Source organism: Nanorana parkeri, unplaced genomic scaffold, assembly GCF_000935625.1.
Source record: "Nanorana parkeri isolate BGI_ZX_2015 unplaced genomic scaffold, ASM93562v1 scaffold2, whole genome shotgun sequence".
In the NCBI taxonomy this organism is placed as follows: domain Eukaryota; kingdom Metazoa; phylum Chordata; class Amphibia; order Anura; family Dicroglossidae; genus Nanorana; species Nanorana parkeri.
This window is the reverse complement of record NW_017306270.1, coordinates 702381-728129: the sequence shown is the minus strand read 5'-3', so window position 1 is coordinate 728129 and position 25749 is coordinate 702381. Positions and strand designations below refer to the sequence as shown.

Genomic DNA, 25749 nt, shown 5'->3' with positions numbered 1-25749 from the left:
GGGGGGCGGGGTAGGGGGTTGTGCCCTGTATTTTCATGCTGTTTGCTGTCTGATTCATGATCCGCACGGTATAGTGAAGAAGAAATCCTACAACATAGTCCATGTTGGCACTTTGTCAGGCACTCCTTACATGTAGTGACAACACAATATTCTGCTGTCAGCATCTCACATATTAATAAAGTCTGTGCGTCTCGCGTGCGTCTGACAGGTTTTGGCTTCTTGAGAATTTGAACTAAGTTTAGATTTATAGAGGAGACAAAATGCTACGGATACAGAAATGGTGAAATCTGTCACGCTGAGTGTAGATGACGGGATAGTCTCATCTATCAGGCTTCTGTTTTATTCCCGCTGTCCTTCAGAAGTGCATCCTGACGGTGATTTCCCAGGGCCAGCATCATCCCTCTCGTGTGCTCACGCTTCATTATTAAAGGGTAATGGGTAGAACATCTACCTCTTCAGTTGGAGATTGATCGCAGGAATTAAAGGTATTCGTCTATCAAAACTGAAAATGGAATATTGAAATACATGCAGCCGCTGTGCCCCGGGACAGAGGGGGGCTGTATGCTTCTAATCTACTCGCAGCTGCAGTAAAGCGAGTCATAGTGCACGCTGGTTGGTTCCCAATTTGGAGACCTGAGTGCGCTCCCAGCTGTAAAATGGGGAATGTAGATGAAAATGTTCTTGTGTCCAGTGATTATTATTATTATACAGGATTTATATAGCGCCAACAGTTTGCGCAGAGCTTTACAATATAAGGAAGACATTACAATACCATTCAAGACAAGATGGTAAGGAGGGCCCTGCCCCTGACGGCTTACAATCTAACGGGTAGGGGCAAGTGATACATGAGGAGGTAGTTGTGTGGGGATGAATTGTTTGGTTGAGTGGTTAGGTTGAGGTGGGATAGGTTTCCCTGAATAGAGGAGTCTTTAGGGATCGCCTAAAGGCAGTCAGAATGGAAGATAGATGGACAGGTTGGGGTAAAGAGTTCCAGAGGATGGGAGAGACTCTAGTGAAGTCCCAGAGGCGAGCATGGGAGGAATTGATGAGGGAGCTAGAAAGCAGAAAGTCTTTGGAAGAGCGCAGGGGACGGTTAGGGTGATACTTTGAGACAAGGTTGGAGATGTAACCGGGGGCAGAGTTGTGGATGGATTTGTAAGTGGTTGGTTCCAGATCTACTTCAAACCCCATGTAACGGTATCGCATACGATTACATGCGGACTGCCACTTACAGATGTGGCCGCTATCATTAACTTGAACGGGTGACAGCGGCTGCATCTAAACGGGAGATTTGGAATCCTTTCCACAGCATTACTGTAGATAAAGAATACATTCTATTTAGTCTTTTCCTTCTCTAATATTAAAAACAAACAATCGTTTTAGCTTTCCATAGACTTTAATGACGACATAATTGCAGAGAATAACGGATGATTATCGAGTGCCGACATTCTTTGTCTTGAAGTGTTTACCTCGGGGAGGGAGGTTGTCGGAGGCACTGGAAAGCATAAGGAGTGAGCTGTGCAATTTTCATTCTGGAAATGTAATGCGTTAAGTGACCATGCAGCACTGCTAAGCAGGAAGCAAAGCCTGCATACGCAACAAACAAATATGGCCGCCCCGTCCATACATATATTAAAGTAGTATTAAACTCTCACTTTTTTTTTTCTCAATAATTAATCCAAATCAAACAAATATACATTGTCCAGCAAAGTGTTTCTTTACATTTTTTGTCCAAGCACTTAGTCGTCATTTTTCTGAACAGCTCCAACTCTCAGCTCGGCTTTCCTGAACTTCCTGTCTAGTACAAGATCACAAGGGACAGCGCAGTCTCCAGCAGCTGTCCATCTACTGGCTTGGAGAAGTGGGAAGGAAGAAAGGAGCAGGGAGAAGGGCAGTGGTATTTGCTGCTGTGGCTGTGTGTTAGTGGAGACACACATGAGGATGGCTCTATAGGACCCTGCAAGGGACACTGCAACAGGATATCAGGGCCAGTGCTCATGGGACCAGCTGATTCTGCAGGAAACTAAAGCTTTAAATATCAAGGAGAAGCAACCATTGATTTTATCAACATTTGAAAACCTTTAAAACCTTTTGACTTTAACTGCCTCCGGGCCGGCCGTAGTAAAAAAACGGCCGGCCAGGAGCTCTCTAGATCTGAGCGGGCATCTTTAGACGTCCGCTCAGACACGCCCCCTTGCGAGCGGGAAATGGCCGCAATTTAAAAACGGGCAGCCCGTTAATATACTCTATGGTTAATTTTGGTTGCGGTCGTTTTCTGCGATGTCGCGGGTGCGCACAATTTTAAAGCTTGACATGTTTGGTGTCTATTTAACCGACGTGACCCCGACTTTTATATTTTACCAAAAAACTGTGTAATAATAAATGTTTCCTAACATAATGTTATAAAAAACGTTTTTTTTTTCAAAATTTTCAGTAATTTTTCCTAATTATAATAAAAAATAAAACCCCCAGTGGTGATTAAATACCACCAAAATAAAGCTCTATCTGTCCCCCAAAAATGGTATAAAACTCATTTCAGTACAGCATTGCATGACGGAATAAACGTCAGTCAAAGTATCGCAGCGCTGAATACTGAAAAATGGCCGGGACAGGAAGGGGGTCTAAACACCTGGTCTTGAAGTGGTTAATAGAACTGGCTTTTTTTTTAGCAAAGCAGCCAAGATTAGCTCGGTAAACAGGAAAAGCAACCTAGAGCGCCACCTATTGGCTGGAAAGAAAGATTCCTATGCAGTATTTCATATTTACCTTACTAAAGCAAAATGCACATAATAAAAAAAAAAAGATAAATTGTCCTAAAATATTATATTCTCTTTAAGAAAACTGGAGTTATTGCATCAGGTGACTTATTTTAATCTTTGGAAAAAACAATTGGTATTTTTTTTTTGCCTCATCATTTTATAAATCAGACACTTGTAGAAAGTGCTGCAGTTCCAGAGAAGTGATTTTTAAAGCTGAATCCTCCGGCTGCTGGTAGATTTACATTCTTGGTGGTGTTCCAGCATCTGCCAGTCAATCTTCATACTGAAATTACGGATTTAATCCAATTTTTCAGGTTGGTCAAGTCTGGATGATTTATCATCTCTGGTGGATGCTGAGGTCACTCCGAAAATGGAAGTGCTGAGCCGTCTTATTCCAACTCTCATCACAAGCCCATTTGCTAAAGTTTAAGGCAAACTCCATGCAGAGACCGGAATTCCAACACTGGAAAAAAAAAGTTGACATATTTATAAATAGAAAAATAAATAAAAATAGGGAAGGGGAGGAGGAAGGGAAAGGGGTTCATTAGGATTGATTGGGTATAAGTAAGGGTTAATAAGAGGCTAATAACAAACCTTTGCAATGTAATGTTGCTTTTAACTGACCCAAGTGGAGATAAAGGCACCCCTGGATTGGCCCTTGATGAATGCGTACAAATACAATGTAACAGCTGTATTGTTGCATCTTCCTCATCAATAAACCTACTGACGTGGTTTGGGGCTGTGTAGATGGACTTTGGGCTGTGTCAATGGCATCAGTTTGAGACCCTTCAGAGTTCATTGGGAATTCATTGACGTGCACTTGACCTACAGTTGACCTCCTTCTGACCAGCATTTGACCTTCCATCAGGTTTTGCATTTTCATAGACGTATGTGTATGAAAAAATCTCCTTCAAGTGAACAAAAGCCCATTGGCACAGGGCCTTGGAAAGTTCCTGTTACAGAGAGGAAGCTGCAGGGTGACCTGGCTGTCAAAATTACAGCAAGGGCTTGCCAATGATAGCTGCTGAACCGTGAGGAGCATTAGACAACCTCTCCAATGGGGACACAATCTAAATCAACATCGGGTTATAATAGAGTGGGGAACGGATAGAACGTTTGACAATCTTATTGCTGTCCGTGCCTTCCTGTCCTGAAAGTGAGGGAAAGTCTCCCTAATGGGGTCTCTGGTAGAAATAAACTCTGGACAGAAATGTTCTCTCTCCTCAAAAAAACATAAGGGCCTAAAGTAGACCTGTACCCCCTTTTCACTAAAAGTAAGCCCTCAGGGGGCAGGGCAATCCTTGCCATCTTGTCTTGAATTGTATTGTGATTGTAATGTCTTCCTTATATTGTAAAGAGCTGCACAAACTGTTGGGGCTATATAAACCCTGTATTATAATAATATAATAATAATAATCAGCATGCTGATATGAAATCAAGTTACATTCATTAAACAAAATGTTTTTGCTTTTACTTATTGTTTTTCCACTTCCTGGTTGAGTGAGGCACTGGTGATGTAGCCCTGGCCTCACAGATGCATCCTGGGAAGGTCACAACACCAGTGCCTTCCGTAAAAAAAATCTTCATAAACTGAAAAGTCTCATGAGATCTCAAGGGGGGGGGTTGTTTCCCCCTGAGATTATGTGCACTGGGACATGTTCCAGGAGGTAAAGGGAGACAGATTCATCGGCCACCGGGAGAAAAAGAAAAATCAGGTATGCAAAGAATAAAAAGCCAGCAATTATCTCTACGTATCTAAAAACAAAATTGCCCCTGAGATCGTCTATTACAATGAAACATTTCTCTTTTGCTGTATAATTCTCGATTACACATATCTTCTGCGTACACAAAGGAATGCCATTCATTGTCAGTCTGACTGCTTCCTATTTTGTTCTCCTCAGTCTTTGGATATCATTGAACGATGAATTTTTACAATCTTGGGTTATGAGAGTTTGTTTTTTGTTTTTTCGCAAGCCGCAGCAATCCTACAGTTGACGTTTGTGTGTGTTGAACAGGTTCCTGATCTTCAGTACCTTGTAGATGGGATATGGGGAATGGGTTTGCAGATGAACCAATTGCATTGTGTTCAATGGCTAGATGGTATTGGTGTCATTCTTGGCTTTGTTTCTACCAACCGGCCATTTTTCTCTATAACAATGCATCTGAAACAAAAGGCCAACAAGTGTAATTAGCTTTCCAATTGACCTATTTATATCTGAATGTTGCCCCTTGCCTGGAGTTCACCTTTGGCCTTTGTTCGCTACTGAAGGGAAAGGTCAGAATTTAGGTGTGCCAGTTAGTGGGGTCACAGTGGGGGGGTGCGTCCCGCACCCGGGTGCCACCATTGGAGGAGGGATACCAAAATGAATGACAGACACACATTACCTTCTGATCTCGGTGTGGAAATCTCACATTGTTTTGAATTTTTGTAGTGAATCTCCTCGTAGAAATGTCCCTGTCTGTCCCGTATTGTCACGATCTGGGATCAGGCTCGGAGTCCAGTAGCTGAAACAGCAGGCAAAGTCGTAGTCAAACAGGCCGGGTTCAGTACACAAGCAGACGGTAGAAGTATAGGAGGAGGCAGAAGCGTAGTCAGAGATCAAGCCTAGGTCAGCAGCCAAAGGGATCAGGTATGAAGTGGAAGACGATGAGAGTAGTCGGTGACTCAGCAGCCAAAAGTCGGTACACGGGTAGTATTATGAGCGGATTGTATCACAGAAGGAGCAGGAAGCAAAATATTGTCAGGAGCACAATAATCTGGCAAACGGGAAGTGCAGAGGCGTGGCTTAAATAGGAAGTTCAAGGGAAGAGCAAAGAGGTCAGAGTTCAGCATCTGATTAGGTTAAACTGAGGATTACACAGGAGATCAGGCAAGGAGCTATCCAAGGTTCTAAGGTGGCTCAGCAGGTAGAACTACTGCCAGCTACAGCAGACGCCCTGGGTTCAGATCCGGTTCCTGACACAGCTCCTTCATGCACGGTCATTTTGCGGCCTCATCATTTTGCAGACACTCTTCCTTTTGTTTATTTCCTCCAATGATGGTTCGTCATCTCCGCTATTCATATATTAATTTAACATTGTCGTAGAAAAGTTTGTGATCCCCTCTGAATGATATCACTGAGCATAAAACTATTCTGCCTGTTGTAGCTGATCTTACCTAATGTATTCAGTGGAATCTTAGACTCGGAGCAGACAGTTCTCTTAGTCAGGTGTCGGGAATACATTATTCCTTTTATCATCTTCCTTTTTTTGTGAGGGATGAGACGACGTGAAACGTATGCTGGTTTGTAGGCACATTATTATTTCATCTTTATTTCTTATTCTCTGTGCTTGGTGGTAATATGAGATTGGTTGTATCATCCACCTTTCATTATTTAAGATATAAGGAGCCTTTGCTTTGATAATATAATCTGACGGTTGTATAGATCACCAGGAATAGGGTAGGTGACATACAATAGATAAGAGACATCGGAGCAGTTAGCAGCATCATTGTCTACACATGCCTCAAGTGTGCAAGCAACACTAAATGTGAACTCGCTGCGACCTAATTAGTCCATTCCAATGTTTGCACCTTCTGCTCCATAACGGCTGCCGAAGTTATTGTGGTAATAATTGCTCATTATCGCTAGCTGCCTTTGTGTTATGTAACGGAGTGGCTATTGGTTAGTATAGATGTAAAGTGTAACGCAGCAGCTGTAAATCTGGATGTATGATGTAGCAGAGTATCTATTAATTAGTCTGGATGTAAAATGTAACAGAGTAGCTATTCGTCTGGATGTAAAATGTAACGGGATAGCTATTACTCTGGATGTAAAATGTAACGGAGTAGCTATTGTTACTCTGGATGTAAAATGTAACGGGGTAGCTATTTGTCAGGATGTAAAATGTAATGGAGTAGCTATTACTCTGGATGTAAAATGTAACGGGATAGCTATTACTCTGGATGTAAAATGTAACGGAGTAGCTATTGTTACTCTGGATGTAAAATGTAACGGGGTAGCTATTTGTCAGGATGTAAAATGTAATGGAGTAGCTATTACTCTGGATGTAAAATGTAAAGGAGCAGCTATTCGTTTGGATGTAAAATGTAACGGAGTAGATATTACTCTGGATGTAAAATGTAACGGAGTAGCTATTACTCTGGATGTAAAATGTAACGGAGTAGCTATTACTCTGGATGTAAAATGTAACGGAGTAGCTATTCCACAGGATGTAAAATGTAGCGGGATAGCTATTACTCTGGATGTAAAATGTAATGGAGTAGCTATTACTCTGGATGTAAAATGTAACGGCGTAGCTATTCGTTTTAATTTAAAATGTAACGGAGTAGCTATTACTCTGGATGTAAAATGTAACAGAGTAGCAATTAGTTAGTCTGGATGTGAAATGTCTTTGAAATGTAAGTCCACCCATAACTTTTTTTTTTTTTTTACAGAGTGGGGAAGTATAATCACACATGTTGGGTTTTTACTACTATCTGGGACTTTGTTGGACTGTAATTGGACAACAGTTTCACCACACAGGAAGTGAGGGAAAATCTGCACCAGGTACAACGATGAAGCAATAAAAAGTAGATGGGTTTTAGCCTTCCCATACTTAAAATTCATTTTTATGTCCCTGTTGCAGAATTTTTTTTCAGTCTGGTGAATTTATTGTCAGGGGAGTATTGATAAAACATTTGCAGAGAAGTTTTTGCTGGGAAACTGAATATGTATATCCGTTCTGTGTGAATGGATGTAAAAAGGAATGTTATTTGGTATATTTTCTTTTTAGGTCAAACGTAATTCATGTATAAGAGTGATCAGGAAAATACCACATTATGGCCACTAGATGGAGCTGAGTAGCACAGGAAATATTTTGTATGCTCCTCAGCTCCATCTAGTGGCCATATTGAGGTATTTTGCTGATATTACATTCAACCTGCAAAGAAAATATACTAATAACTTTTGTTTTTGTCTCCATTCAAAACAATGAAAGTAGATTCAGTTTTGCAGGATGAATGGCTCTGTGAATCTTTTAAGAAATACCCCCTCTATGTGAAGGAACAGCCCTCTAAAGCTAGCAATACACTGTCAGATTTCTCTCATTCAGCCCCGCAGGAGAAAAATCCACTGATTCCCTTATCCACTCTAAACAGCATGGATGGAGGAATCTCCCCTGCCAGCTATTGTATTCTGAAGGTTGCAGCACCTGCAGCTGTCTGAATACCCAAACAGTGACTGCAGCTGAATTTGTATACATTAGCCCCAGCATCTAACGATTTCTACATTGTTTATATGTACATTGTTTTGCCTGATGAAGGGGACCGCATGCGGTTCAGAAATGATGCATTTTCTTGTGACACCATCTTTATCTAAACGTCAATAAAAGACGGATCGATGAAGTGGGCCTTGGTGTGCTGGTGACCTTATTACTCCTTCAGTCTGATGGTGCCATCCATTGGCCACTCATTAAGGGCCTGTTCACACCATATGCAGTGCGTTCCGGCCCGATTCTAGCCAGAACACACTGCCTCGCATTGCGGCCGGCTCACTTTTTTGTGGAGTAGGAGGGGTCCGGTCCGATCTAAATGCTGCAAGCACTATTTTGATTGCACCAGACCGGACCGCAGGCATAATGTGCCTTGCGATCCCGTGCGGCCGATCGCATTGCGGCCGGAGGGCGTGGCTACGGTGCCATTCACTTTAATGGTCAGCCACGCCCCCCTCCTGCCCCACAAAATAGTGAGCTGGCGGCAATGAGAGGCGTTCTGGCTAGAATCGGTCCGGAACGCACTGCATCTGGTGTGAGCGGGCCCTTTAGCTACACATAAGGATACATTGGCTTGGAGTGCGATGGGTTACCTCTGAATTACCTTTAAGATGAACTTGTAGCAAAGCAAAATGATCCAAAAAGTGAATTTGCTGAGTTGGAAACTTTATCTGATATTTATTTTGTTAGTTGGCAATGATTTCATCACACAAAGGGAGCGCAGGACTACCTTCGGGCCCTAAGTGCAGGTCTTGCAAGCAAAGCAACTTTCAGTGGTCAGGCTGTATATACCGGAGTGGTCAGAATTTGCCCTTCGTTCACCCAGATATGTGGAATGTGTATTGTTAGTTTTGTCTGTGCGGTAACTTTCTTTCAATTGCGTCGATGTGACTTGGTGTCTCTTGCCTGCCGATATATAACCTTCAGCACTCATTCATTATGTAGTCTACAAGTTGCAGAACAGGAGCCTGTTAAAAAATACATCAGTACACAGTTCTCTGTTTTTGAAGTTTTATTTAGCACATACATTGGTTTTCACAGATATTCAGAAGCACAAGGGGTGTGTATACCACAAAGAGTTGTACACAATCTGCTTCCCGAGAGGAACACAACAAAATCTCACCGCAACACTATTAATGTTGTGTCAAAGTGTTCCCGAATAAGGACTGTAGGTGCTGGAGGATGCCGAGGAACACAGAAGTATTCCTTCCAGAAGTCGGACAAGTAATTATATTAATACATTTTGGTAAAACTTCTATAGAACAGAAATTGTGTTTATTTCTATATATTCTCCGTTCCATTTTTTTGTCTGAAAACACAAATATTTTTTTATTTCCCTTTGTAAGAAATATCTGGTCATATAAATTTATATCTCAACAAGATTAGAGTCTATTACCGCAAGCCTTTGTATTATAAATTGGAGTTCCAGTGTTTTTAATATTCGGATGGAGCTTACACAATTTACTGACATTCCCGTATTAACCCTCTCCTTCCCATACCACAGGTACATTTACTAAAGGTAGGGGGGTGCATCTCTCCCCCCTCCCTCCAAGTAGTAAATGCAAGCTAATTAAATTGGGTTAATAAGAATGTCTACAACTGACCTGTGATTTCTTGTCCTAGAACAATCTAGTAATGTTAAGAACAACGGAGTTGATCTAGGAACTTTAGTCATTACAGATCTCCCCCTTTTAAAGTGTATGGAAAGCTTAAGTTTTTTTAATAGATTTTTTAGTTTTGGATAGAGAAGGGAATGGTTAAAACCCCTTTTAGGCCCAATTCACACCAAGGTGTATTGTAAACACGCATCAAACAATGCGCCTTCACGATGCATGCACAAACGTGGAATGCGCTTGCATTGCCATTACTAGGTACTGGCAGTGACATGCCGTGCCTTTTGGGCTGGGTGAGGCATCCCCCATCCCGCCGAAGCCCCGCTCCCATCCCGCCGAAGCCCCAGCTCGGTAACCAAGCTGTGTGGGGAGGAGGAAGGGAGGAGACAGGGAGGAGTCTCCCTGTCCCTCACTTGCTCGTCACTGCTGAGGCATTGAGATCGATGGCCTCAGTGGTTTTTATTTTATTTTTTTTTGATTGGACATCTTGGACCAATGGGGCTTTGGTCTAAGCCATCCAGAGCTCACACCTCTAACACAGAGTAGAGGCTGTGACAGCTCTTGCCTCACCATGTTAGGTTACACAAGCAGTGGGGAAGCCCGCTGCTGTGTAACCTAACTACCTGTCAAAAGTCAAATGCAGTGCCGCCTGTAATTAACAGGCAGCGCTCCGTCCATGACAGGTTACACTGTGGGGAGGATTTCCCTGCTGTGTAACCTGTAACAAGCCGATCTGAATGGAGAAAATGTTGTCAGCTTCAGACTTAAAACTGACAGCTTTTTCCTCCATAATACTAGGTGAGGCTCTGCCTCACCTAACCGCGCGTCCCTGGGTAATGGCACCCCAAACGCTGCAGATCAACTTAGTTTTTTCCCTGAGAATGCAGGGGGAAAAAAAGTGGAACTTATGTTGCCAAATTTACAACATGTACTGCTTTTCGGCAGTTGGCACGCATCCAGTAACCCAATGGGGATCAATGGGGATACACACCAAACGCAGTAGGCAAAGTCCCACAAAGGTGCGGGAACGTGCTTTACCATGCTGCAAGTCCCTGGTGTGAACGGGAACTTAGGTTTATTATTTTTGCTGCTAGTGTACAGCTGAGCAGTCTTTCATTCACTTCCTGTCCTTGGAACACAACAGGAAATGAAAATAAATCTCTCTAAAGTGAACAGAATTCACATTTCTTCCATTCCGATCAGCAGGGTATCCATGCACAGATTATGTGCTGATCGGAGCAGTAGGGTCCGTTCAGTTTTTTCTATATTGCAATGGAGGAAAAAACTGAACTACACAGACTCGTGTTAGGTCTATGGGGAGTTGGACAGAAGTGGACATTTGTGTTTAAATTCGATTCCCTCTGATTCATCCTGTGTAGATCTGCCAAAATGGAAAGCTGTTTCTTTTTTTTTTTTATTTAGACAGACTCCGAGGTAATTGAATGTAAATGCACGTCCGTTTTATATCGCACTCCCCATAGATTAACATTGAGCTACCCATCAGGTCTGCCTGAAAAACTAATAGGCAGACCTGTTTGGAACATCCTGTAAAAGGGTCCAAGACAGAAGTCATAGGTATCCCCATTAGAGGGTTTCCCTTTGCTTCTTGTTCTGGTGACAACTCTAACATTTTGGATTTCCTATTTTGTTCTGTCTCTGTGACAATGGTCACCAGGACAAATAGAGGGGTGAATGTCCGCAGCCCGGGACACACAGCAATAAATCCTTCTATACTGTATCCAACTAAAATAAATTGCCTTTCCATACACTTTAAGCTCCAGTTTTAAAGGTAAAATATAAGCACATAGCTATGAGTTCTTGTGACAGTTCATACCAGGGTATGCTGGATTACTGGCTGCATCTGATAAGCTTGCTGAGACTCTAATTACAATTATATCATTTTTTAATTTATTTATGTATACTGTATAATGTAATACACTGGTTTAAAAAATTGCACATTGATGAATATGAAATACTGTGTAGGTATTGAATTAAGCACAATAACAAATCTGCCATATAAAGGACACACATTTTATTTTCAAATGCTGGATTATTGACATACTTTTTTCCTTGAGACGTATTCAGAGGGTTCCTAGAGGTGCATAGGGTCCCTTACACCTATAAGACATCCCCTCTCCATAGGGTTGTAAAAGGCAATATTATCATTTAACATGTGCATTTAGAAAACCCAAATCCCTGCTTTTAGGGTCCCGTTTCCTTCACCTTCTACACAGTAACTGGCTATTGCTATTTAATAAGGCAATTTTCTGTATTTGTACAATATATGCTGCTTTCACTATGGCTCTTGAGCTATGTTCACATCACATACATACATTATTCTCCTTATTTAACCTCAGGTAAGGAGATTTCCTATGCATTGAGTCGCGTCTTTATAGGTAAATGCTGCCCACTAAAGCGGATCTAAACCCACTGTTTGGGTTTGGTTTACACAACTAGGGAGGCATTAGTAGAAGAACTGCCATGAAGGTATGCTTGTTATAAGTAGGAGATACCACCGTGTTCTGTCATGTGAGCAACTGCAAAGTTGCACTGTGGATGTGGACATCAGCAAAGTCCTAATTCACAATGATCAGCATCCAAATGCGCGGCTGCTATGGAATTGTGTCACATGTCCTGGGACAAGACTAGTACCATGTGATCTCCTAGTTAAGGTAGCTAGTATATTTATTCAGCCCTCCTTACCATCTTGTCTTGAATTGTATTGTGATTGTAATGCCTTCCTTTTATTGTAAAGCGCTGCGCAAACTCTTGGCGCTATATAAATCCTGTATAATAATAATAATATTCTGATCTAATGATTTGTTTACAGCAGAACTAAATTCTGAGTTTTGGTATACTTTAGGGCAGGGGTGGACAAATGAATATTTAATTTAGGAGCCAGTCTGTCTTATTTTTTTTAGAGAAAACCTCAAAAGTTGGGTGTCGGCTGTAATTTTTAAGACGCGTTGGCTACCTAGCTCCTGGGATTTGTCCAGCCCTGCTTTATGGTCCTGCACATTTGCTAATGCACGGTACAATGTGCACTCTGGTGCCATCTATTTGGGTGCCATGAGTTGTGGCATGCTGCCTTGCCTAAAATATTGCAGGTCCAGTTGTTTTTGTAAGTTGAGGTGTATTGCCAGCCCATTCAAAAATTAGTAACATAATGCTTTAAAACGTGTATGTTAAAGCACTTGCCTTAGGCTGGCCATACACTGCGGGCTGAACGGGAAAGAGAGAGAAGATTCCTGCATCTTGAGTGTGTCGATCGAGGAATCCTCGCGATTTGCCTTGTATTCTGACAGCAGGTGGTGGCCGATGTCAGAATACCCGACCAGAGCTGGCAACTCATTGGCTGCCCGCTCTGACTTTCCAGTCAGCTCCTTCGATTAGCTGATCGAGGGATGCTGGCTGAAAGGGTGCAGACAGCAGCATACACTGTGCGAGATTCACACAGTGTATGGGCACCCTTACAGGATACACAAGTAACTAGGGGTTTGGCCAGTTGCATTTGTTGCCTGCAGTAGAGATATGGCCATGGCCTCTTATGTGAACAATCTGCCTGATTTCTAAAAGCTGGTGTAAAAGTGGAGTTCTGATTACTTAAATTTGACCAGTGAGGGCCTCCCCTACATTTGACAAAAGTAAATCCCACATAAGAGAATTCCTCATCCAAGCTAGATTTAGAGAACAGCTTGTTTGTTCTTGTTCAGTCCCGCAGGTATGGCCCCAGTGCATGGCCAGCTTTAGTGCTCAGAGACACTTATTAGATTTTTCAAGAGAATGAAAGATGAAACACTACCGATTTGTACAAATTAGGCTTTACCTTTCATTCACTATAATTAAGACATCTGATTTAGCTGTGATGGGCTAAAAGCTCCATATTTGCTTAGTTTGCATTTTTTTCCTTCGCTTCATCTTTATAGAACAACCTTCTGACAGATGAAGGAGAATCTGATAGTCTTTTCGAACCGTTGGGAGGCAACGTTCCACCATAGCAGCTGTTGAGGAAATGCTGGATGGTCTTTGCTTAACTAAATAAAGACCAACGCCAGCAAAAATTTATTTTTTGTTCTATCTGTATAAAAATAAGTCAAGGCAACTGGACTTGCTGTATTTTTCTTGAAGACATTTCACTGGACATCAATTGAGAAAGCTGGTCGCATGTCCAGTGAAACGTCTTCAAGAAAAATACAGCAAGTGCAGTTGCCTTGACTTATTTTTTACAGATATACCATGACCTGGATGAATGAGAACCTTCACAGACGTATTTTTTATTACAAAGTATTGGAATAAAGTACAAAGTATTGGTAAGTGTAAGGTCTTCATTATGGACTGTGCCCCCATTTGTGACAAAGTATGATGCCATCTTATTTTTAAATTATTAGTACAGATTAAAAGGAAATCTGCCACAGTGTCCCAAACAGCTAGAAAGCTTGCTTATGAACCTACCATCAGTTTTCCTAAGTTCTGAGCTTTGGTGATAACTACCCCAAGAGTTGATCACTTGATTGCTGCTAAATTATCCGTATAATCTAGTCCACTTTCCTTAAATGGTACCTTCCCTCCCATATTCTCCCTCTGTTGCAGAAGAAAGAACTCCTGTGGATACCCAGTTTTGTTTCTCATGAGCTCCCTCCTGTTTTTCTTCTCCTTTTTCTCCAGCTCCTAGTGGTCAGGCTGAACTATGTGCCACCAGCTCCCTGTAGGCCAGACACAGTTCTGTTGGTGGCACATCCAGACAACCCCACTTACATAAATTCCTTCTTATATAAAGTATTTCAGCACATACGCCACCAATCAGTGCCTCTCTGTATACCCTAATGTTAATTTTATTCGTAGCAAAATTAAATCTTGTATATATCCTTTGGCCTGTACTTACAGTATATACACTGTTTATGAGAGAAATGCTTGCATGTGATTTAAAGGATCATGCAAGGAAAGAAATAACAATATAAATGTCTCACTAGACTTTCTCCAAAAGTTAACATTTTTAGACTTTTTTCTGTGTGTAACAGGGCTTGGAACATTTAACATTTACAAAAGAAAGAAAGTGTTACAAGGTCATGTAAAACATCTACACTTCTTAGTATGTGACATCTAGGGCTGTGTGTTGTCAGTGCACACTACCCACTGCACAAGTATAATGGGGGGGGGGCGTTGCAAGAGTGGTAATAAACCTGTCATGACAAAAGGTTGACTGGCTCTCATGCCAACTCGCTGACTTTTACATCACTGAATGAAACAATAACAAAAAGTAGCTCGGAAGTTCCGACAGCCTTCGGATTCCAATAGCTTCCTGCTTGCCAGGTCCATGATTTTGAAGGTACTAAAGGCAATGGTAGCCAGGCTGATAATAGTCTTCTTTAACATTACTGATGTATCCTTGCTCTAGAGGTCTGCTATAAAAAATATTCCACACAGAACCTTTCCACCTTAGGATTACTTGGTCAATACTGTGTTTCACTTGAAAGATTTGACCATTTGAATCCATAGCAGGTCATACAGCAGCTTTCAAGAGCCTTTACCTGATGAACCTCTTGATCACTTGTTGGGGGGGGAAACGCAAGGGAGCTTTATACAACAGCTAACAAGGTTATTACACAATAGGATTTTCAACACCACCCGAACAATAAACCAATGGATGCTGAAGGGAAGGAAAGATCAAGAAAAAGACATATACTTCTTCCCCTTCTACCAGACCACATTAAGGTTTAAAGTGACTTTTTCTAGCATGTGCTGCAGTAATTTCTAGTACATGGGCACAGTGGGCTGAAAGCAAAAGCATGTTGGATAATTTATGATCAGCAGACTACAGGGATGAACCCTGAAGTATGTAAAGCTGGATTTGATGCTTCAAATGATGAGCCCTTGAATGTCTTCCTGTTTATGCAACATGTGCATTTACTAGTCAGTGCATGACGAACAGGGGGGCACCCATGTGACCCCAGACTGCTGGTAAGGGCAGACATGAAAAGCAAGTGGGGCAAAATCTCCCCAACCTGCCATTGGGTCTCTAACCTGCCCTTGGATCTCTAACCTACCCTTGAGTTGCTAACCTGCCCTTGGGTCTCCTGTAGTAAGTGTCTAGTCTCCCAAGATCATCTTCAGTGATCACTGATGAGCCAGAGAGTGTAGCATAAATTATTAGCATATGATTGGCCAATGTAATATAAAGGATGGCACTCCTCTTCCTCACCTGTTCCATCCAAATAGAATGATTTTGGTTCTTGCTTAAACCAAAGAGCAGACATATAACAATGAATAATCCTGCCATTCTCATGTGATTGGTGTAAGTGTCCTCTACATTGGTCACTCTATCCCCACAGGTCTAGTTATTCGGTTTATGTATACAAATACTTATTTGAGCTAATCCAGCTGCCGCTAAAAGCATTTCCAGATTTTTAAAAAAATACTCATTCACATCCTTTTGTATCGACTTTGGACCTTAAGCTGCTTTCCTGCATAGATCCAATCATTCCGTAGTTACTGAAATTATACTGCAAAGACAGATCACTATGTTCACGTTTATCAGGGATTTGGCAACTTGTCTTACAAGCACAAAATTACTTATTTCAATGACTATGAGATGGGAGAAAAAAAATTGCACAAAATAACAGCCTTCATCCGCCGTTCCCATTACTACAGTCTGTAAAAGCGATGCTGAGGAAACATGCACACCTTAAGGATCAGAGGCAATTTGGTCAAAACACTAGATGATGATTAAAAAAATAAAATAAATTCCTCTTTACGTTCTATTTTCTTCAGCCGACTGTAACAAATAACATGGGAAACGGTGAAAGCGTCTAACATCAAATACGGTGCTTCTACGCACACGGCATTGTCTGCACTCGCCCTCAGCATTTGCCACCTTCGGCTTCGCTGTTGCTTTAAAGCACAGCACCGAGGATGCTCAGCAAAACGCTTTAAGACAACTTCCATCTCTTCTGCAATGTAGAACAACACGAAGATGAAGTATACACAAATCGCATTGCACTTGTTTATATACAGAATGTATGTCCTATAAGCTTTGTGCATATTGCTGAATTTTTTTTCTTTTCTTTTTTCTTCATGCTCCATTAAATCAGTGATCATGTCTAAATCCACAGAGGATACAATTATTACGGCTGACTTGCCCACATAACATGTCATACTAACTTCTAGGCTAAGGGGAAAGTAAAAGCAACCATGTAGCGCCCAATGTATTTTTAGAAATGACTTCTAGCAATCCCATATGCCTTTTAAGAGAATCCCTGCACAGCCGGTGGGGTTGCCACACACAGCGTTTGCAAGTGAAATCCGATTTGCATTTGACCTTTTTGCAGTAAATTTCCGCCAGGTTTAAAAGCAAGGCTGATGGTTAAAGGTCAAACATGATGCGTATTGAGGACCTGTCTAAACATTTTTTTTTCCATCTGTGAGCAATTGAACATTTTGCTGTTGCTTTTCATTTTGGACAAGCTTCCACCGAAGTACCGATCTGTACTATAGGCAGTATCTATTGGCTTTCAAACGGTCACCTTAACAAGATGTGATGGTGTAAATGCCACAACAGATACTCGAGCATTCCAGTGAGCAAGCTCTTGCCATAGTCTGAATGGACCTTCGAGAAGTAACCACATCTGTGAATAGTGTCCCATGTACCGTTACAATATATCCATGGTTGTAGAACTTGGCTGAGATCCTTGTATTTAATCCATGCATGTAAATCTGCTACTTCCAAGTGATCGTTTAAGAAAAAAAAAAAAACTAAGCCCTTTCTTGTGCTGTACGTATTAGAAATAAGTCCATGTAGTGTGTGCATGTGTGTGTGTGTGTGTGTGACATCCTCAGCACAAAATGCGACTTTCCTGTCCGACCATGACGGGGTAGAAGTTGTTGTCTGGACAGCAATGCTCCGTTTCGTCTGGGACTTGTGGTGGACTCAAAGAGCTTCTCCCGCTGTCATTGTCTTTTCCTGTCAATGAGAAACAGAAGACACATTTTTAAAATTTGTTAGTGAATGTAACTTAAAGCAGAACGAGACCCACCAATTAAATGGTCTCCCAAAACCATTACTTCAAGGCATGCCAACTGTCAAGATTGCCAGTGTGCTTATTTTTAATTTTCAACCGATCTTTCAAGCCTTCAAATAGTCGGTGTCATAGCTGATCACATGTGAAGCATCATGGCAACCACAATCCAAATAGAGGCTAAGATGGCACCTTCCTTGGTGTCTAATGGAGACCACAACAGACCTACAACCTCCTATCCCTTACAGCCAACTAGAAAGTAAAAAATTGAGACTGATTGGTTAGCGCACTCTTGGGGGTACAATATGTTGAGGCCAGTGTACAGCTCCTTTTGTTGTTAGATAAAAGTGTCTAACTGTATAGCATGAACGTAAAAAGAAAGGGAAGGATCACAACCGACTGGCACACGCTGTGGGGAAAGAAAATGATCAGGGATGTACCTTTTAGTATCTTTCTTCTTCCACGCCGATTTCAACACGCCACCAACCACCCCATTCCCAGAGGATCCACATCTGACCATCAAAAACCCATCTGCCACCTAGATCAGACCTCACGATAACATCACCAGGAGTTTCCACCTTTGCACCACCATTCCACCACACGTGAGTGCCACACACCCCTGATCATTTTCCTTCCACACAGCGTGGGCCAATCAGTTGCGCTCCTTCCCTTCCTTTTTATGTTCATATTAGACACCAACTGCCTACAAGCAGATTCCCCCTTATGATGGACAAGCAGGTCCAGCTTTGACCATTTGTGATATCTCCTGGTTTACTGCAGGTGCATGATGCTTTTACTTGCCCGCACAAAAACATTCATTGGGAGCTTGGCTGCCTAAGTTGCCTTCTGGATAATCATCTCTGATTCTGATTAATCAGCAGTTTTGCAACTACCATAATGCACTAGGCCATGGTCTGTGGCCATTTGTAAAGGTCCTTGCTGTGCTGGAGGTGGGCACTAAAATGAAATTACAGACATTTAATGGCTATGTAGTTCAAACTATATAGATGGTCTGGAATACGTGTATAGAAATAAGCAACAGACTATAGATATTTATTTGAGAACATGTTTTATACCAATCGAATACAAGTCAACCTTTTATCATCTTATGATCTTAGTATCTAGGTGGTCTATGGGCTCTGTGTTGGTGGGTAGGGAGGTAATGCTGAGCAAAGTGTCTCCTACCTTGGTACACCAATACTAAAGTGCAGAAACGCCTCACTGATCACGTATCTCTTACACATCAGCAACAGATCAGTACTGCTGATCTATGAGTGATGTCTATAGCGTTAGAAGGGTTGTGGGCAAGGGGGTGTTGTATGACTTTAAGGTTACAGATCACAATAAGAAATGTTGTTCGTGTGCAATCCCTCTTTAAAGCTTTATTCGCTTAAAGCAAACCTGTGCGATCTACAAAACTGTAAATTAACAACCCTTGAAGACAGATGACATAAACAGGCAGCACAATCCCTTGTCTTCAGGCGCTGCTCCCCCCATCCCAAGCTGCCCTATTGATGCCCTATCATTAGTCTCAGTCGTCCATGGAGAATTGCAGACCTGCAGGCTGCATACAAGTGATCTCGGCGACATCGCCGGGATCACTTGTGCAAAACAAGCAGCGGCTTCCGCGCTGTACATTTACATCTGTTTGCCCAAAGCAGGGCTAAATGTAGAAAACAACTACCGCCCGGAACTGCATGTCCCGGGTATTGGGAGATGGGAATTCCACACTCCGGCTGCCCCAAGGCCGGGCCATGGTTGACCTTGTGGGAAATCTGACCCTGGTTACTTTACATGAATATATATGATACAACGCTTTAATCATTTTTATATTGTTTAATAATAGGGCTGTGGATAGATTAATTTCTCGATTAATCGTTAAACTTTTTGATCCATTAAAATGATTTTGATCGCTAATGAAAACACTCACCTCTCCGCCAGCTTCCAGGAGTCCTGTCACGGACATCGACGTCACCGGACTCCCCCCCCCTTCCCCAAGCGGCTCTGTCGGCTAACGAAGGGAAGGGGGGAGGAGTCCGGTGACATCTATGTCTGTGATGGCTAACGAAGGGAAGGGGGAGGAGTTCAGTGACGTTGATGTCAGTGGCATCACCGGACTCCTCCCCCCTTCGTTAGCCCCTGGAGCCACTTGGGCCGGTGAGTTTGCCCAAGAAACTTTCTGCACGAGCGCCAGCCAAGGCATTGGCCTATACACATACAGCACAGCAATGAAGTAATAAAATGAACTAGGATCACACTAATCCAGCACGTTATTATTCTGAGTTGCCCCACTCAAGCGGCGGCCATATTGATTGGGGCACGTGAGATTAATAACGTGCTGGATTAGTGTGATCCTAGTTCATTTTATTACTCCATTGCTGTGCTGTATGTGTAAAGGCCAATGTAGTTGGATCTGTATGTGCGTTATAATTAATCGATTTAAAATGTTTTCGATTATTCGAATACGAAAATTTTAATAATTACCAGCCCTATTAATAATAACAAGGCAGAAGCTAGAATTCCCCTCTCAAATTCAGTTTATGGGTTGGCAAAAGAAACAGGAGTCACTTGTAGTAAAAGCCTGTATTGATTTGTGCTTATCCTTCATAACCAAAAGAAGCCTGGCTCGAGATGGGGAAAGTGATATTTTGTTTCTAAATTTTAAATCAGGCCTGAAGTAAACAAGGCTGGAAACTAATCAAGTCTAATCCTGGATTAGTTTCCTAACAGGATCAAAGCATGAAGTAAAGTCAGGTCATCAAACCAAAATGCAATGATGTCTTACGGATTATAGCGTGCAGCCAGCTTTACAAACTACTATGGCAAGGTATGTGTGATGTCACTTAAAGTGACTCTGTCCCTAAACTGAAACCGTGAAGGAAAGTCCGCATTTTTGTTTTTATAACTTGCAATTCTACAATAGTAAAGGTCTAATGTGTAGAATGTATTAAAGTGTGTACATACATGCCCCAGCAATGTGTTGAGTGTATTGCATCCCACTGTTGGCATAAACTGTGATGGGTTGGACCCCCCTCTAGTGGTCGTAAGTAGTACTGCTGTTTCATCTTATGACGTCTTTCAGGCCAGATCTAGGATGTGTACCTAGATAATCTGGTGATTGCACATGATTGCCTGGAAGTGGCTGTGGTAGCTTTAAATAAAATATTATAAAAATATGGAGCCAGTCAATACTAAACCTTTCCTTTTGAAAACGCCAGTTGTCTGGCTCATCTACCTCAATTCTGAATTTTTGTGTGTGTATGTATATATCTCTTCCCTTCCACACTGGTGACTTATTGGCACCTATGCAACATTGTGACATTCCCACAGATTACAATAAGAGAGGCAATAGAACGGGGCTGGTCTGTTTAACACAAGGTGTGTACCAACAGTCAAGGATACAAAGGCCACTGCACACGTACCTATGGGCCCCTCAACCACCTCTAATTGTTACACATTACTTAGGGGTCTATGTATAAAAGTTCAAGTCATAAAGTATATCACGCGCACACTATGGTTAAATCTTGAAGAAGTGATCATTTTATTGATGCACACATTGCAATAAAATGATCACTTCTTGAAGATTGAACCACAGTGTGCTGGTGATATACTTTACTACTTGAATCTGAAGCGGCGCCATCCGCAGTCACTACAGCACCTGCCACATGGGACATACCAGTAGGTAGGATTCTAAAAGCATTCTGTATTTATAAAAGTTTTCTCACAAGACTCACATTTTCTAATAAAATCCATTTAGAAATGTGTGAATCTTGGGTGAAAACCTATATAAATGGACCCCTTAGTGTACATGCACGGAATATGAAAATGATTTAGATCCTCTTTACTGTCCTGTATTAGATTAGTCCTGTGCAGAAATTGACCATGAAAACATAGAATGGAATTTTCCCCTATAAAAATATAATGGATACATTTTGTCTTCATTCAGTTTATGTTATAACAACCAAACTCTATACCCAATGGGGAAATGTTATTATTACCATCAGGGGTGTCCCCAGACTATTCACCCCTTGAGTCGGGGGGTAGTGGCGTCCTGCCCAACTCACTAATGTCGCTGATTGCCAGGAGCTGAAAGAGATGCCGGCCAGAGCATCCCAGGTTGCTGAGAGCTCTGGGACAAACCTGGTACACTCTGGCCGGAAAGGAGGTGGCAGGCACACTCCCCCCCCCCCCCCCCCCCCCACGTTACCCAATGAGATGCTGCCTGAGGTAACCTTATTATAGGCACAGCCCTGATTTACCGTTTTTTTAAATGGCTTACATGACCATGCACGACAACTGTAGACAATGGGAGTGGGATCGGCAAATGACACCATGCAGCCCTGTACTTGGGAGTCTCAACCTTTTTCTAATTATAAATCAATAGGGGGATGAATAATTTGACTGATGTAGTAAAATACCAATTCACTAGAATGTGACAGAGGTACAAGGACATTAAACATTGCACCAAGAGATTGCACAGCTAAAAGAGATTTTATTTTATAAACAACTAACCTGGTGTTCATTTACATTTTATTTGATTGGGCTACTCCCACTTTATTCCGACATTGTTGGAGATGAAACGTGTGCCAAGTGTAGGTTGGTTACATGCAATAAAATGTTATGCAAGGCCCTAGAAGACAAATTACTATTATATTACACTGATGTAACAGTAATGACAGGCTCGTAGACGGTAATCTGCTTTATTTTGCTGTTCAAGTCAATTTCAGGTGCTCGTAGCTCCTTGTCACTGTGCTTGACAGTCAGGAGCAACATAAAGCAGGTACATTTACTGCTGCTCTGGAGGAAGGTAATGCAGAATATACTGTAAAATAATCAGAACGTAACTGGGATAGGTCTGCCATGAAATGAAGCCACTGGCAAACTCCATTAACTTTAGTTTTTCTTTCCAGACTAAAAATGGACTAATCTTTTTACATCGTTAATATTTCCCAGCTGTGCAGTCTACATTTAGCTTTAAGTTCCATTTTCCAAGTGCTCTCATTAAGATCTATTATTATTATATTACAGGATTTATATAGCGTTTGCGCAGCGCTTTACAATATAAGGAAGACATTACAGCAGTGACGTGCGGTACCTCTTGTTTTTCCGGGTGAGGCATTCCCCAGCACGTTCCGCCTCGCCAGCAAAAGCCCCGCACGCTGAAGCCCCACCCCCAATCCATCCCCAAGCTAGTGTACAGGAGGAAGGGAGGAGACAGGGAAGAGTCTCCCTGTCTCTCACTTGCTCGTCACTGCTGAGGCATCGAGATCGATGGCCTCAGTGGGTTTTTTTTCTTCTTTTTTTGACTGGACAGCTTAGACCAATGACTCTTTGCCATTGGTCCAAGCCATCCACAGAGCTCACGCCTCTAAAAAAGAGTAGAGGCTGCGACAGCTCTGGCTTCAATAGTTAGGTTACACAGCAGCGAGCTTCCCCACTGCTTGTGTAACCTATCTACCTGTCAAAAGCTGGATGCAGCACTGCCTGTAATTAACACACAGGGCTCCGTCCATGACAGGTTACACAGTGGGGAGGATTTCCTTGCTGTGTAACATGTTACAAGCCGCTCTGAATGGATAAAACGCTGTCAACTTCAGACTTGAAGCTGACAGCTTTTTCCTCCATAATTCTTGGTGAGGCTCTGCCCCACCCTCCTCCCCTGACCGCATGTTCCTGCATTACAGTTACAATACAAGTCAAAGACACGATGGTTAGGAAGAGAAGAATGTCACTAGCACACCAAAATCCTTTTCAGATCATCAGTTGTTCGTTTTATTGAACAGATTGTCAGTTGGAAAACAAGCGCTTTCAGGACCTAGCAGGGTCCCTTCATCAGGCTAAACATCGACGATCCCTATCACTGGGATTTCTGGTAAGAAGCGTGACAAGTTCTTCTCCACAAGATGGTTTAGGAAGGCCCTGCCTGTGATTACAATCTATAAGGCCAAAATGTAAAATTCTGCCCCAAAAGAGGCCATGGGGAACAAAAGCAGAAGGAAGAACAGTGTCAACACCCATTCAGAGCTGATTTGAGGATCTACAGCCGAGTGATACACAAATAAGATACATTTTTGTGAATAGTTAAGGTACTTGAATGCATTTTTAAGATTTAACTCCTGACTTTAGTGTCACTTTAAGTAACATGTATGCCGTGAAGCTCTCATTGTGCAGTTTAGCGTTGCTTTAAATATATACCGAGACTTAGAGGTGGTGTTGCATATTATGTTATGAGCTCTTTGTCATCCCTGAATCCATGGGCGTTCAAATATGCAAATACTCTTATGATAAGAGCACTGCTCTCACACCACCTCTCACCACCTATTACTGAGGCTTTGGGTGTCCAACAAGTAATGGACAGCTAGTAAGACATGTGAGAGCCCGCCCAGAGCTCTAACTAAATAACTGCCTGCTTCTTAAAGGGTTATTAAACCCTCAGGTTTTTTGCATAGATCTACTTCTAGCAAGCAGTAGATATATGCAAACACTTAAAAAAAAAAATCCTTTTCAAACAGGTTTAAACTTACCTGTGTCTTCGCTGCACTCTCCCGTCCGAGCATCTGAAGAGTCTCGGGCGGCCGCAAAGGATCTTCGGGTGGGCGCATGTGCACTTCAGATGTCCGGCCGGGAGACGAGGAGAGACGCAAGGTAAGTCTATAGAGCAGCATGCACCCGCACAGACACCGTGGGACATGAGAGGAGAGGAGGACAGAGGAGTCATCGCTGGATCAGAGACCCGCAACAGCATTGGAGGGACATCTGAAAACTACACTAAAGAAGATGGTCGGATTAAGAGGCATGATTTAAGGTAAGTCCTTACACTAACATTGGGGGGGGGGTTAGCCTTTAATGTCACTTTAAGTCTGGATTCACACCTAAGCGACACCTATTCAGCGCGTTTTACGCGCAACTTTTCTAAGCTTTTTATGCGTGTTGTACGAGCGCATGTTACCTTGCTTGTTTTTGTGAGTAGATTTTGGCACATTCGTGTCAATGAGCAAAATGAGCGAACTACACACATTTTTCAAGCGTTTTCTATTGTCTATGGGACAAAACGCACTCAAATCAGCCCCAAAGTCGCTCATGTAGTATTTTGTGTGTGACAGGCATATTTCTGCTTGTGACAAAACGCTGATATGTGCACTGGGGTCATAGACATCAATCAGATTCCTAGTGTTGAGCTGTTTTTCACACAGATTTATGAGCTACAGAGAACTTAGGTGTGAAGGGGGGCTTAAAACTCAACTGCACCTACTTCACCCGTCTTTCTATAAAATCACCCCCCCCACCTTATCAGAATCGCAGATAGATTTACTTATTTGCATAGTTTTTGCAAATACCTTTGGCTCTAAACCTCTTAGTTTACCTGGCTCTGCTGCCCGCAGTCTCTTGCAATACTGACATCATGCACCCCAGGAGGCTACCAGACATTGCACATGGGCAGTGGCATGCTGCAAGAGCCTGGAAGAGGTAGTTGGCTCATGATATTGTCACAAAGGAAGATGGCGGTGCAGGACCCAGTGTGGAGTAGCGGGTTACACCAAACAACTCTGGATTTCAAGTAATATTGGTTTTTTTTTAAAGGACAACCCTTTGGAATGGTAGGGAAATAAATACAGTAATTCATACTGACACGCTGATTGATGAAGCCCTTTATTAGGTGAGTCGATCAAAAGTCATCCTATGCCCCGTTGGGCATAAATATATTGTAGATTTCAGATGAAACCGTTAATAAAACATATTTGTAGATGACCTAGAAACAGAAATGGATTTTTGTATCTATCAAACTGCTCTTAACTATGCTACATGAATGAATATTAATTTCTCCAGTCAGACTCTTAAGTACTTGGCTCAAAAGAGGGTGGAATCGAGAAGGTAATCAATTTTCTGGATGTGCGCCATAGGTCTGTGATAGAAATGGTGGATGCGCCTCAGACAGTCCTAATACATCTGATTTAATCAAGATGATGCAACTTAAACAGTTATGATGTATTTAGTCTTTTATCTACTAACCTTCTTATCTTATTTTTTATAGTTAAGATTAAGAGGTTTGTAGCCAGTTTTTTGTACAAACAACATAAAAAGCTGATCTCTAGGCTCCCACTACCCCCCCCGTCC

The 25749-nt window shown here is 42.1% G+C and overlaps 1 protein-coding gene across 1 annotated transcript in view; it reads right to left on the bottom strand.

Annotated features, from left to right (window-relative positions):
- Positions 1–17272: 17272 nt before the first annotated feature.
- The window catches only part of ZMAT4 (zinc finger matrin-type 4), a 327812-nt gene continuing 319335 nt past the window's right edge, over positions 17273–25749 (bottom strand). Inside the window, exon 9 of the mRNA XM_018559909.1 lies at positions 17273–17579. Within this exon, the coding sequence (XP_018415411.1) occupies positions 17452–17579 (128 nt within the window). The 3' untranslated portion in view covers positions 17273–17451. The remainder of the gene's footprint in view (positions 17580–25749) is intronic.